This window comes from Rhagoletis zephyria, unplaced genomic scaffold (genome assembly GCF_001687245.7).
Source record: "Rhagoletis zephyria isolate East Lansing unplaced genomic scaffold, Rhagoletis_zephyria_1.1 Rzeph_scaffold_02621, whole genome shotgun sequence".
Taxonomy (NCBI): Eukaryota; Metazoa; Arthropoda; class Insecta; order Diptera; family Tephritidae; genus Rhagoletis; species Rhagoletis zephyria.
Window position 1 is genome coordinate 56,624 of NW_016159705.1, and position 12,165 is coordinate 68,788.

The 12,165-nt window shown below is 39.2% G+C and overlaps 1 protein-coding gene across 1 annotated transcript; it reads right to left on the reverse strand.

Moving 5' to 3' along the window:
• Nucleotides 1-8,514: 8,514 nt before the first annotated feature.
• On the reverse strand, nt 8,515-8,841 carry LOC108367290 (cytochrome b-c1 complex subunit 6, mitochondrial-like; the record flags this gene model as incomplete). Its single annotated transcript, XM_017621877.1, has 2 exons — nt 8,515-8,671; nt 8,771-8,841. Coding segments are annotated over 2 exons (168 nt in total), but the record flags the coding sequence as incomplete, so codon positions are not given.
• Nucleotides 8,842-12,165: the final 3,324 nt, after the last annotated feature.

A 12,165-nucleotide genomic window follows, 5' to 3' on the forward strand; every position in this document is an offset into this window, starting at 1 on the left:
AGTTTTCTTTAAATATTTAAATTTAACGTTTTCTTTCAATTTTTTCGTTGATAACTGTTTTTTGAAATTTTTGAATTGTGTCCGTCCGTTGGGATGTTTGACAGGCATGACTTTTCTCTGCTATGGCGCAGGGAACAGTAGTGAGGCAAGAACCCCTCCCAGCCGACATGACTAGTCACAGTGCACCCCATTGTGTCATGCCGCCTGCACTCACTGCTGCTCCCAATGTATGCGTACCATAACATATGTCAATAACAAGTTAGCCATTGGGTAGCGCACAGGAGACAATTCCACAGTTCATTTCTAATACTTACCAGTTATGTAAACAATTGTAACTTAACTGAATCACTAGGCAAATGTGCCAAATATACCATTGGCTCATTGGCAATTAGGAAACGGCCATCACCTAACACCTATGGTCTGCTTTTCGCAGTATTGAGACATATGTAATAGAATTAAAAGCATCAAGCACCAAGACCTTCACTTCCTAGAATTTAAGCTTGGATTTTGTATCTACATAGACTTAAGTGAAATATTGTATAAAAAGGAAAGATTAATAAAGAAGGGAGTTCCGTTTTATTGACGTGCCGAGCAACGAGGTTGTACTTTTTAAAAACCTTCCACGCTTCGCCGGAATATTAAGTTACATGCCTTCTATAATTTTGATTTGTATATTTGGTAAGTAACAACAAAATATACACATTTTAGTTTCTTTGCCGGCTTGGGAATTATAGGCCAATTTTTACTAAACTGTGATAAAAAGCTCAATAATTATTGAATCATGTACTATACGTGAGTTGCTTTTATATAAAAAATTCTACCACAAACAATTTCTTTGTTTTGAATTTGTTTGTTCATTGTTTTTAATTTTTGAAATTCAAAATATTGGGATGGATGTAAAGATTTGAATGTCAGAGTTCCCGCTTTTCTCTTTTTTGTTTTTGTACTAAAAAAGCATTAAAACCGTAAAAAAACCTCATTTATATCCCTGCATCAGTTAAACTTCTCATGGGAAGATGTATGAAAATCAAAGTTGTCATATGCTTAACAGTATCACAACAGTTAGTCTGTTCATTTGAACTTCGGACTAAAACCTGTGGAACTTTCAAACTACAATTTTAATCTCTCAAATGAGAGTAAAAGGAAGCAGATGTAGAAGCCCACGGGAACGCAAAAAGCACTATTTCCTGTAAAAACGTCAGTCGGTTTGTTTACATCTCATTGTTACAACACTGATTTGGCTGAAATATCACAAAATAATTATTAAAACCTATACATATTCCAATATTTCGTCGTTTACTTCCATTTTTTTTAACAAATATAAGGTTCATTGCTTTGTTGTTGTTGTAGCGGCTACTAAGCCCCGTTCGGGATGGTTCATCCATCATCGTTGTCGTCAATTTCAGCTAAGGGAAGACCCAGGAAGTGTGCGACTTCCACAGGGGCTGTCCATAGGGACAGGGGCGTTAGCTGAGTGGGATTCTCAGGGCATGTGAAGAGGTGCCGGGAGTCATATGGCGACTCTCCACATGCCGGGCATTGGTTGGGCACATCCTCGTTGATTCTGCTCAGGTACCTGTTGAGCCTGCTGCAATAGCCAGAGCGAAGTGGGGCTATTGTTGTGCGGGTCTCCCGAGGCAGACAAAGTTCTGTCCCGTCCACGTCCGGTGGTTGTGTGCCTAGAACGGCATTCACAGGGCGGGAGTCTACATAACTTGAGACTGATTCGATGTGAATGCCGTTGAGGGCCTGTCGGTAGGTTGTCGGGTCCAGAGGTTGTTTAATATACCTCTGGACTTCGTCTGTCAGTTCGTAAAGATGCCTCCTGACGTGCCGTGACGAGGGCTCTTCCGCGAGCAGTTGCCCGCTGGGATGGCCACGTCTGTAGCTCCCAGCGAGGAACTGCTTGCAAAGCATTAAGTTATGCTCCTTTACCGGGAGCATCTGGGCCTCGTCATGAAGGTGATGTAGAGGCGTCATCAGGAGGCATCCTGTCGCGGTACGTAATGCCGTGTTTTGGCAGGTCTGCAGATTCATCCACTGCGTCCAGCTGGTCCCCGGCGACCATACGGGCGCTGCCTAGCTCAGAACCGGCCGTCCAATTGCCTTGTATGTTGCCAACAACGTTTCTTTATCTTTGCCCCAAGTGCTGCCGGCCAGCGACTTGAGGACATTGTTGCGGCTCTGTACTTTGTTGACAATTGCAGTTGTACGCGCCGAGAAGGAGAGCAGACTGTCGAAGGTAACTCCGAGGATTTTCGGGTTATTCACCGTCGGTATTGTTACGTCATCGACGTGAATACCCAGTGGCAGTCTAACCTCCTTCGTCCAGGTGGTGAAAAGCGTTGCCGAGGATTTCGCAGGGGATAGGGCTAGGGTCCNTTGTTGTAGCGGCTACTAAGCCCCGTTCGGGATGGTTCATCCATCATCGTTGTCGTCAATTTCAGCTAAGGGAAGACCCAGGAAGTGTGCGACTTCCACAGGGGCTGTCCATAGGGACAGGGGCGTTAGCTGAGTGGGATTCTCAGGGCATGTGAAGAGGTGCCGGGAGTCATATGGCGACTCTCCACATGCCGGGCATTGGTTGGGCACATCCTCGTTGATTCTGCTCAGGTACCTGTTGAGCCTGCTGCAATAGCCAGAGCGAAGTGGGGCTATTGTTGTGCGGGTCTCCCGAGGCAGACAAAGTTCTGTCCCGTCCACGTCCGGTGGTTGTGTGCCTAGAACGGCATTCACAGGGCGGGAGTCTACATAACTTGAGACTGATTCCCTGTGAATGCCGTTCAGGGCCTGTCGGTAGGTTGACGGGTCCAGAGGTTGTTTAATATACCTCTGGACTTCGTCTGTCAGTTCGTAAAGATGCCTCCTGACGTGCCGTGGCGAGGGCTCTTCCGCGAGCAGTTGCCCGCTGGGATGGCCACGTCTGTGGCTCCCAGCGAGGAACTGCTTGCAGAGCATTATGTTATGCTCCTTTACTGGGAGCATCTGGGCCTCGTCGTGAAGGTGGTGTTGAGGCGTCATCAGGAGGCATCCTGTCGCAGTTCGTAATGCCGTGTTTTGGCAGGTCTGCAGCTTCATCCACTGCGTCCTGCTAGTCCCCGGCGACCATACGGGCGCTGCGTAGTTCAGAACCGGCCGGCCAATTGCCTTGTATGTTGCCAACAACGTTTCTTTATCTTTGCCCCAAGTGCTGCCGGCCAGCGACTTGAGGACATTGTTGCGGCTCTGTACTTTGTTGACAATTGCGGTTGTATGCGCCGAGAAGGAGAGCAGACTGTCGAAGGTAACTCCGAGGATTTTCGGGTTATTCACCGTCGGTATTGTTACGTCATCGACGTGAATACCCAGTGGCAGTCTAACCTCCTTCGTCCAGGTGGTGAAAAGCGTTGCCGAGGATTTCGCAGGGGATAGGGCTAGGGTCCTTGCAGTGAAGAAGCGAGAAAGTTGGGAGAGGTAGCGGTTTACTTTTGAGCACAAGTCATCAATTCCATTCCCAGACGCCATGATCGAACAATCGTCAGCATATGAGACTATATTAATACCCTCTGGTGGCTAAGGAAGCTTTGATATGTAATAATTAAACAGTAGAGGGGACAGGACACAACCCTGTGGTACCCCTGTTTAATTTTACGTGGTTTGCTGGTTTTGTCTCTGAAGACTACTGACGAGTGTCGACCACTCAGGTAATTCGCCGACCACCGTTTGAGTCCCTGTGGGAGTGAGGAGGCCTCTATATCTTCTAGTAGCGTTGAATGACTGACAGTGTCTTTTTAAGACGAATTAATAAGAGTAAAATACTCGAATTTTTATATTATAGAAGTATTTCAGCTTATTGCAATTTTAAAACTCAAAAATTTAAGAGTAAAACTGAGTGTCTCTTCGACTCAGTTTTCTCTAATGAAATGAACTATTTTCTCTTTCCTATTAACTCAATTAAGAGATTTGAAACATTACAATTACATCTTAAAATCAAATTTGCAATAACAACTAACTATAAAAATGAAAAAAAGAAGTTAGAGCTCGGTTAACGGTAATTTTTTGATTTGCTTCTGATAGTATTCTAATGTCGCGTACGTTATGCAAAAACATTGTTTGTCTATGTCATTTGTATATTGGCAGTCGCAGGTAATGCAGATTACAATTCTTAAGCGAGAATTCTTCCAGTTAAGGATATACAGTAAAATTTTCTTTCCAACCGAAGTAAAACAAATTTTATTACCCTTAAAAGTTTGTCGCATACGTTATTGTAGTACGAAAATTTCAATCAAATACATCAAAACCAATGTTAATTGCAAATTTTCCATTTAAATTATTTAGAATAGTTGTAAAACGATGAAACGGTGGCGGGAAGAGTTCTCAATAAATACATTTTATTACTTAGAGAAAAATTGTCGCTACGTTATGTCGCGTACGTAATTTTTTTTTTTTAATATAAAACTAGCCAGAGATAATTTCTCTTAAAATATGAAAGGATTGTAAAGGTACATTATTTAGCTTAGTTTAGGAATGTTTAAAGAAAAGAAAAACTCCCATGATTCGCAGACTTTCGCATATATGCGTGTTAATATTTTTTTTAATAAAAACTAACCAGAGACAAATTTCTATCAAAAAATGGAAGGATTGTAAAGGTACATTATTTAGCTTAGTTTAGGAATTTTTAAAGAAAAGAAAAACTCTCATGATTCGCAGACTTTCGCATATATGTATATGGCCCTAAAACCACTTCTTTTTTTGTCGCGTACGTTATCACCTGGTTTTGAACGGATATTTCCACACCAAGAGTTCGAGGCTGCTTATTTTTTTCTCAAACATAGTACCCTTTGGTTTCAACATAACCGTAATCTTTTTTTTCAGTAACTTCTATTTTTGATAGATTTACGTTACTCTATAAGCGTACGAATGTCGCGTACGGCTGTATGGAAACACCCATATGTATGTAAATACAGGTAGTTTATATGTAAGTCGGTATATCATAAAATACACTAAATATAATATTTTCTATGGCCTTCAAATAGTTACACAGAATAAAAAAAGTTGACCAATCGAGTCTTGGTTTCACAATTTTCTTGAAAAGGCGAGCAAAGACTTTTGTGTGCAAATACCCTTTTTGCCTGAAGTTCTAGGAGTATGTTGAGATCTTGTAAAATCTCTCTACCTACCCTTTGTTTATTTACCACTAATAATCGCGTAGTACATTGATCTATTATTTTTTATTGCCCAAATAATAGACATAAGAACGATTATAAGAAATGTAAACATAACAAAACTGTCAAAGCTAAGCTTCAAAATGAGGGGGATTGCCAGATGAATGTACGTAACCAATAGTTATTCAAGACACGAACCATCATATCGGTATAGACACGAATTGACATGGCCACTATGAAAACGCCCACACTGACATACGATAAAAGAATCGGTGGTCACATCCCATGAGGCTAGAAAAATATTTTTCCTTTTGGAATTGGACACGGAGCGAACCACACTCATCAGCCCCCGCAAGAACGGAATTACAACCAAGTAATTAAAGTGGATTAAAAGCTTGTATTAAAAGCTGGCGACATTCGGGGAGTCGAACTCATCCCACAGTGGAAATTAATAGAGGCAAAAGGTGCCGTCACATTCCTTCCGGGAAATCCCCAGCCATGTTGTTGCGTAGAATAAAGAAGTTGTGAGCATCAAATCTGGACTATTCATTTAACAGCAATTGAGTCACCATAAGCCGGTAATACAAAATCATTACACGTAAGTCAGCCACTTTCTTGCCACCATCCATTGGAAACGAGCTATCCATCAACCGTAAATAAAGATTCCTGTTTGGACCGACAAACCAAGGTCAAGCAAATCATTGGCGTCCAACTAAACGGATGAAAAAGAATAAGTTTTCGTTGAACATAACCACACTTAAGCCCGGCATAAAATAACCGCGTGCTCAGCTGAGGGAAAATAGCAATTCCATCATCGAATCAATTTAATACATCATAAAATTAGATCTAAGGAAAAATTAAAATCTTTTAGTCGTTTTTCTCATTTTTTGGTCACAAAATTGTACGTCGGTGAACCAAACATATTCCAGTTTAATAGATTTTTGATAATTTTTTCTTTTAGAAATTTCGCTTTATAAATCATCAATGAGATTGAATCAAATAATTATCTTTTGAATTCATAATCACTGTAAATCAATATCGTCCTCAGTCTTCACACGGCATGATTTAATTGATTTTTATTGGAGCTCGTTTTCAATCAAATTTTTTGTGGATATTTTGATTATTTAATTCCGCGGGGGTGAATGGTGATCGATCTGCGATGCGAACACCATTGATCAGCAGTCATAACCATTCTCGTTCAGTTCAGTTCGCCAATTCTGAAAAGTAAGTTAATTGATTTTTTTTTATCAAGTAACACCACACATCGACGGTCAAGATTTTTGAACCGATAATTTTTCATTTCGTCTTTCGGTATAAGTTTAAGCAACGTAACCGATAACACAGTCAACATTAATTGAACCAAACTATTAATTTTTCACTGTTAATTGCATTATTTTTGAAAGTGGATATTCAAAACGACATACTCATGAATAAAATAATAATAAATAATAAACTGAAGTAAATACTGTACTGATTTTAAATCGAGTACCATCATCTTAGAACATAGACTTTAATAGTACGGACTTTACGTCTACCGTTGGCAGAATTTTTTTAATAATCGGAATTGGTATTTGAGTCTTTGAACATGGAATTGTTTCCCATTCTCGATGCAACTTATTTGACAGACGAACAGCGACAGATCGAAGGGGAGATATATAACCTATATCCAGCGCCTGTTCAATGGACCGACACCAAAATAGCCGCCCTCAATGGTAAAATATCTGCTTACGTTGGCCAACCATGGTTGATAAAATCCCATGCCATACACCAGATGAATGAGTTGGAAATATGTGAGAGAGCATATCGGGAACTGAAGGCGAATGAGGTGTTAACACCTCAGGGTCGTCTTCATCAAATGATACATTATTGTTATCGAAGCGCTTGGTTGAAGTTAAAACCCGAGTCGGCGTCACGCCAGGCAGATCTGATCGGAAAATTTCAGTCGAAGATTCGTGAGCTTCGGATGACTTCACCGAATACGGGAAACCCGACGTGCGATCCCCAATTAAGTTTAAACTCGACCTTCCATGGTTTTGAGAACGAACGGGGAACGATGAGTTCAACTCAAAATACTGTTCCATCCCAATATTTACCCTTAACCATACCAGATTCGATTCCAAACCTGAATATACCGACTTCGGTTCAGGCAATCGAACCACGGTACACCCTGACCACTAGTACGGTTAATTCAAATCCTCTACCAGCCGTTCTCAATTCAATGTCAGGCGGGACGAAACCAACACCCTCATTACACCAACTGTCCGATATGGTGTCTGAGTTGTTGAGAATCCAAACACAGATGCAACAGCAAATGATCCGTGACCGGATTCATTTACAGACACCAATCCCTGACGTTCGTGTCATGAACCAAACCATGCCAACGACCCTGGATACCACCCTTGGCGGATCCTCCTTATGGTTCTTTGGGTGGTCCTCCAACCTTACAAACTCAAACGATCAATACCTACCGTGGTCTTACAACGTCACGGAACCAATTAATCAACCATCTCATTTATATCCGAATTATTCGCTATCTGGTCCACCACAATCACGACCAAATCAAGCCACTATATTCGACGAATCTGCCCAAGCGGATGCAATGGATAGGAAATTCAGAGGCTTACCTTCATGGATGGGACGTGCTCAATTCGATGGCGTTCATGTGAACGAAAAATTTCTATCGGTTGAAGATTATTTGGCTATTATTGGCTCATTTCGATATAAGATTGGAGTACCCGACCACGAATTGGTTATGCGTTTGGTGCCCACACTGTTGTTGTTGTTGTAGCGGCTACAACAACCCGCCCAGATCGGCTGATATCTCAGTCGTTGTCGTCGAGTTCCACTAACGGCAGCCCCAAGAAGCGTGCAGCCTTTATGGGGTCATGCTGTGTTGTGTTTGAGCGTGGGTGTGATGATTGTGTGCTGCCCAGGCGGGTGGTGATTTGCCGTGGAGGCGGTCCGGTTCGCACAGCATGGGGCCACGAACGACGTGGTCCATTGCCGGTGCGTACGTAGGCCCGAGCAGTTTCGAAGGTGACTCCACCCGTCAGAGGCATTGCACCTGACCGAAGTGGAGTTTGTATGCAGTCGTCTCTGGCATACGCAGCAGGTGTAGATTTCTGGCCCTGGGTTTGACTCTATGCCAGCCCTGAGCAGAAGGGTGCGGAGAAGGTGTAGCCCTGGGATCGAGCAACGTTTGAAGGATTTCGCCGACCTAAACGGGGTTAGATCGCCGAAACAACAGCCCTTGGTCGGGTAAAACCCAAGTCATTCCGGTACGTAGAACCGGCTGTCATTGCTTTCACCGCGTTTTAATTTTGCTTACAAATGCAACCCTGCTCATCGTTTGACACTTTTTATAACTCAATTCGGAATAAATGTTTATTTTTTACTATTAATATTAAACAAATTTTAAGCTTCACATATTTTATTTTAGTTTTGAGAACAGATGGTGTGCAGCGCAATGATCCAATTCCGTTACATAGTCAAAAAGTTCTTCCATGCACGTTTCGGTTGTTTTAGACCTGCTATTTACTCTATCATTGCATTCTTGATACTNGCAATGATCCAATTCCGTTACATAGTCAAAAAGTTCTTCCATGCACGTTTCGGTTGTGTTAGACCTGCTATTTACTCTCTCATTGCATTCTTGATACTTGCCATATAGAGCTTGTATATTTCCATTATTTTGACACTTTTCCTAAAAGAGAAAAATACATTTATTTAGAAACCTTGATAATCGTGATATTTGAGTTAAAAGATTTATGTACGTACTAAAGCACTGCAAATATACCAGCAGAAATACTCTTCACATGTGTACATGAGTAAATGGAACACACACATATGTTAGAGTACTTAAAAAGATAGGAACAAAAAAAGAGAACATCATAAATTTGAGGAACTGAACAATCTTTCTCAACAGCGCTCTGCTACATAAAACACTCTTCCACTTTTCCAGAGCACTTGAGTATGTTGATTGCATTCAATAGTATTTGAAAATTTCATAGGAAGTATAGGAATACTTATGAAGTTGTTTCTTTTAAAATGTTAGCATTTCACATAATGTTAAGAAAAGACATACATTTTCTTTTTATTCTAATATATACTTAAAATATCGGGGTTGTTCAGGATCTTTTGCATATGCTCTTGCATTTGCATATTCGTTGCATTTGTAAATTCACAACAATAAAATGCACACGGTTGGCATGGCAGCAAGCATAAAATTTGCAAATGCAATTCCAACTGCAATTCTAAGAACATTTCCACAACATCGTCAACATCCCTATTGTTTTATATTTAACAAGCGCCGACGCACACTGGTCCCAATTCAAGAAATTATGGAATTAGGGTCAATATTCAACGAATCGATCTGATTTTTTTTCTGTTGACAGCTTACGCAATTATAAATAACTTTTGTTATAAGCAATTTTGTAAAATATGAACTACTTTTAAGAAAAAAACTATTATTTTTTTTATATGGAGAAAAACTAATTTTTAGAATTTTAAAGCGCACTTGCCACGAATCCGAAATGCGGCTTATGGTACATTGTAGAAGGTATTACTGTCCAAAATTTCTCTGTAGACACCTATTATATAAGTCTGCGGCCCTAAAAAATACAGACACTTAAAAAAGATTTGAACAGCAATATTAAAATTAAAGGCATTATAGGGTTAATTACNAATTTTTTTTATATGGAGAAAAACTTATTTTTAGAATTTTAAAGCGCACTTGCCACGAATCCGAAATGCGGCTTATGGTACATTGTAGAAGGTATTACTGTCCAAAATTTCTCTGTAGACACCTATTATATAAGTCTGCGGCCCTAAAAAATACAGACACTTAAAAAAGATTTGAACAGCAATATTAAAATTAAAGGCATTATAGGGTTAATTACAGTTAATAACACAATAAACTATAAGTTTAGACTATCTTTGGATCTGAATCCGGTGTATACGAATATTTCCCGTGGAGATTTTGAATTTTTTTTAACCGTTTAAGTTTCTTCCGTCAGACACATATGGGTGTTTCCATGAAAATGTCAACCAGGACTGAAAAAATAAAAACAACTGAAAAGGGTTTTTAAGACGAATTAATAAGAGTAAAATACTCGAATTTTTATATTATAGAAGTATTTCAGCTTATTGCAATTTTAAAACTCAAAAATTTAAGAGTAAAACTGAGTGTCTCTTCGACTCAGTTTTCTCTAATGAAATGAACTATTTTCTCTTTCCTATTAACTCAATTAAGAGATTTGAAACATTACAATTACATCTTAAAATCAAATTTGCAATAACAACTAACTATAAAAATGAAAAAAAAGAAGTTAGAGCTCGGTTAACGGTAATTTTTTGATTTGCTTCTGATAGTATTCTAATGTCGCGTACGTTATGCAAAAACATTGTTTGTCTATGTCATTTGTATATTGGCAGTCGCAGGTAATGCAGATTACAATTCTTAAGCGAGAATTCTTCCAGTTAAGGATATAAGTAAAATTTTCTTTCCAACCGAAGTAAAACAAATTTTATTACCCTTTAAAATTTGTCGCATACGTTATTGTAGTACGAAAATTTCAATCAAATACATCAAAACCAATGTTAATTGAAATTTTCCATTTAAATTATTTGAATAGTTGTAAAACGATGAAAGGTGGCGGGAAGAGTTCTCAATAAATACATTTTATTACTTAGAGAAAAATTGTCGCTACGTTATTGTGTTTTTTTTTTTTTAATATAAAACTAGCCAGAGATAATTTCTCTTAAAATATGAAAGGATTGTAAAGGTACATTATTTAGCTTAGTTTAGGAATGTTTAAAGAAAAGAAAAACTCCCATGATTCGCAGACTTTCGCATATATGCGTGTTAATATTTTTTTTAATAAAAACTAACCAGAGACAAATTCTATCAAAAAATGGAAGGATTGTAAAGGTACATTATTTAGCTTAGTTTAGGAATTTTTAAAGAAAAGAAAAACTCTCATGATTCGCAGACTTTCGCATATATGTATATGGCCCTAAAACCACTTTTTTTTGTCGCGTACGTTATCACCTGGTTTTGAACGGATATTTTCCCAGCACCAAGAGTTCGAGGCTGCTTATTTTTTTCTCAAACATAGTACCCTTTGGTTTCAACATAACCGTAATTTTTTTTTCAGTAACTTCTATTTTTGATAGATTTACGTTACTCTATAAGCGTACGAATGTCGCGTACGGCTGTATGGAAACACCCATATGTATGTAAATACAGGTAGTTTATATGTAAGTCGGTATATCATAAAATACACTAAATATAATATTTTCTATGGCCTTCAAATAGTTACACAGAATAAAAAAAGTTTACCAATCGAGTCTTGGTTTCACAATTTTCTTGAAAAGGCGAGCAAAGACTTTTTGTGCAAATACCCTTTTTGCCTGAAGTTCTAGGAGTATGTTGAGATCTTGTAAAATCTCTCTACCTACCCTTTGTTTATTTACCACTAATAATCGCGTAGTACATTGATCTATTATTTTTTATTGCCCAAATAATAGACATAAGAACGATTATAAGAAATGTAAACATAACAAAACTGTCAAAGTAAGCTTCAAAATGAGGGGGATTGCCAGATGAATGTACGTAACCAATAGTTATTCAAGACACGAACCATCATATCGGTATAGACACGAATTGACATGGCCACTATGAAAACCCCACACTGACATAGATAAAAGAATCGGTGGTCACATCCCAGAGGCTAGAAAAATATTTTTCCTTTTGGAATTGGACACGGAGCGAACCACACTCATCAGCCCCCGCAAGAACGGAATTACAACCAAGTAATTAAAGTGGATTAAAAGCTTGTATTAAAAGCTGGCGACATTCGGGGAGTCGATACTCACCCCATCAAATCTGGACTATTCATTTAACAGCAATTGAGTCACCATAAGCCAAAATCATTACACGTAAGTCAGCCACTTTCTTGCCACCATCCATTGGAAACGAGCTATCCATCAACCGTAAATAAAGATTCCTGTTTGGACCGAC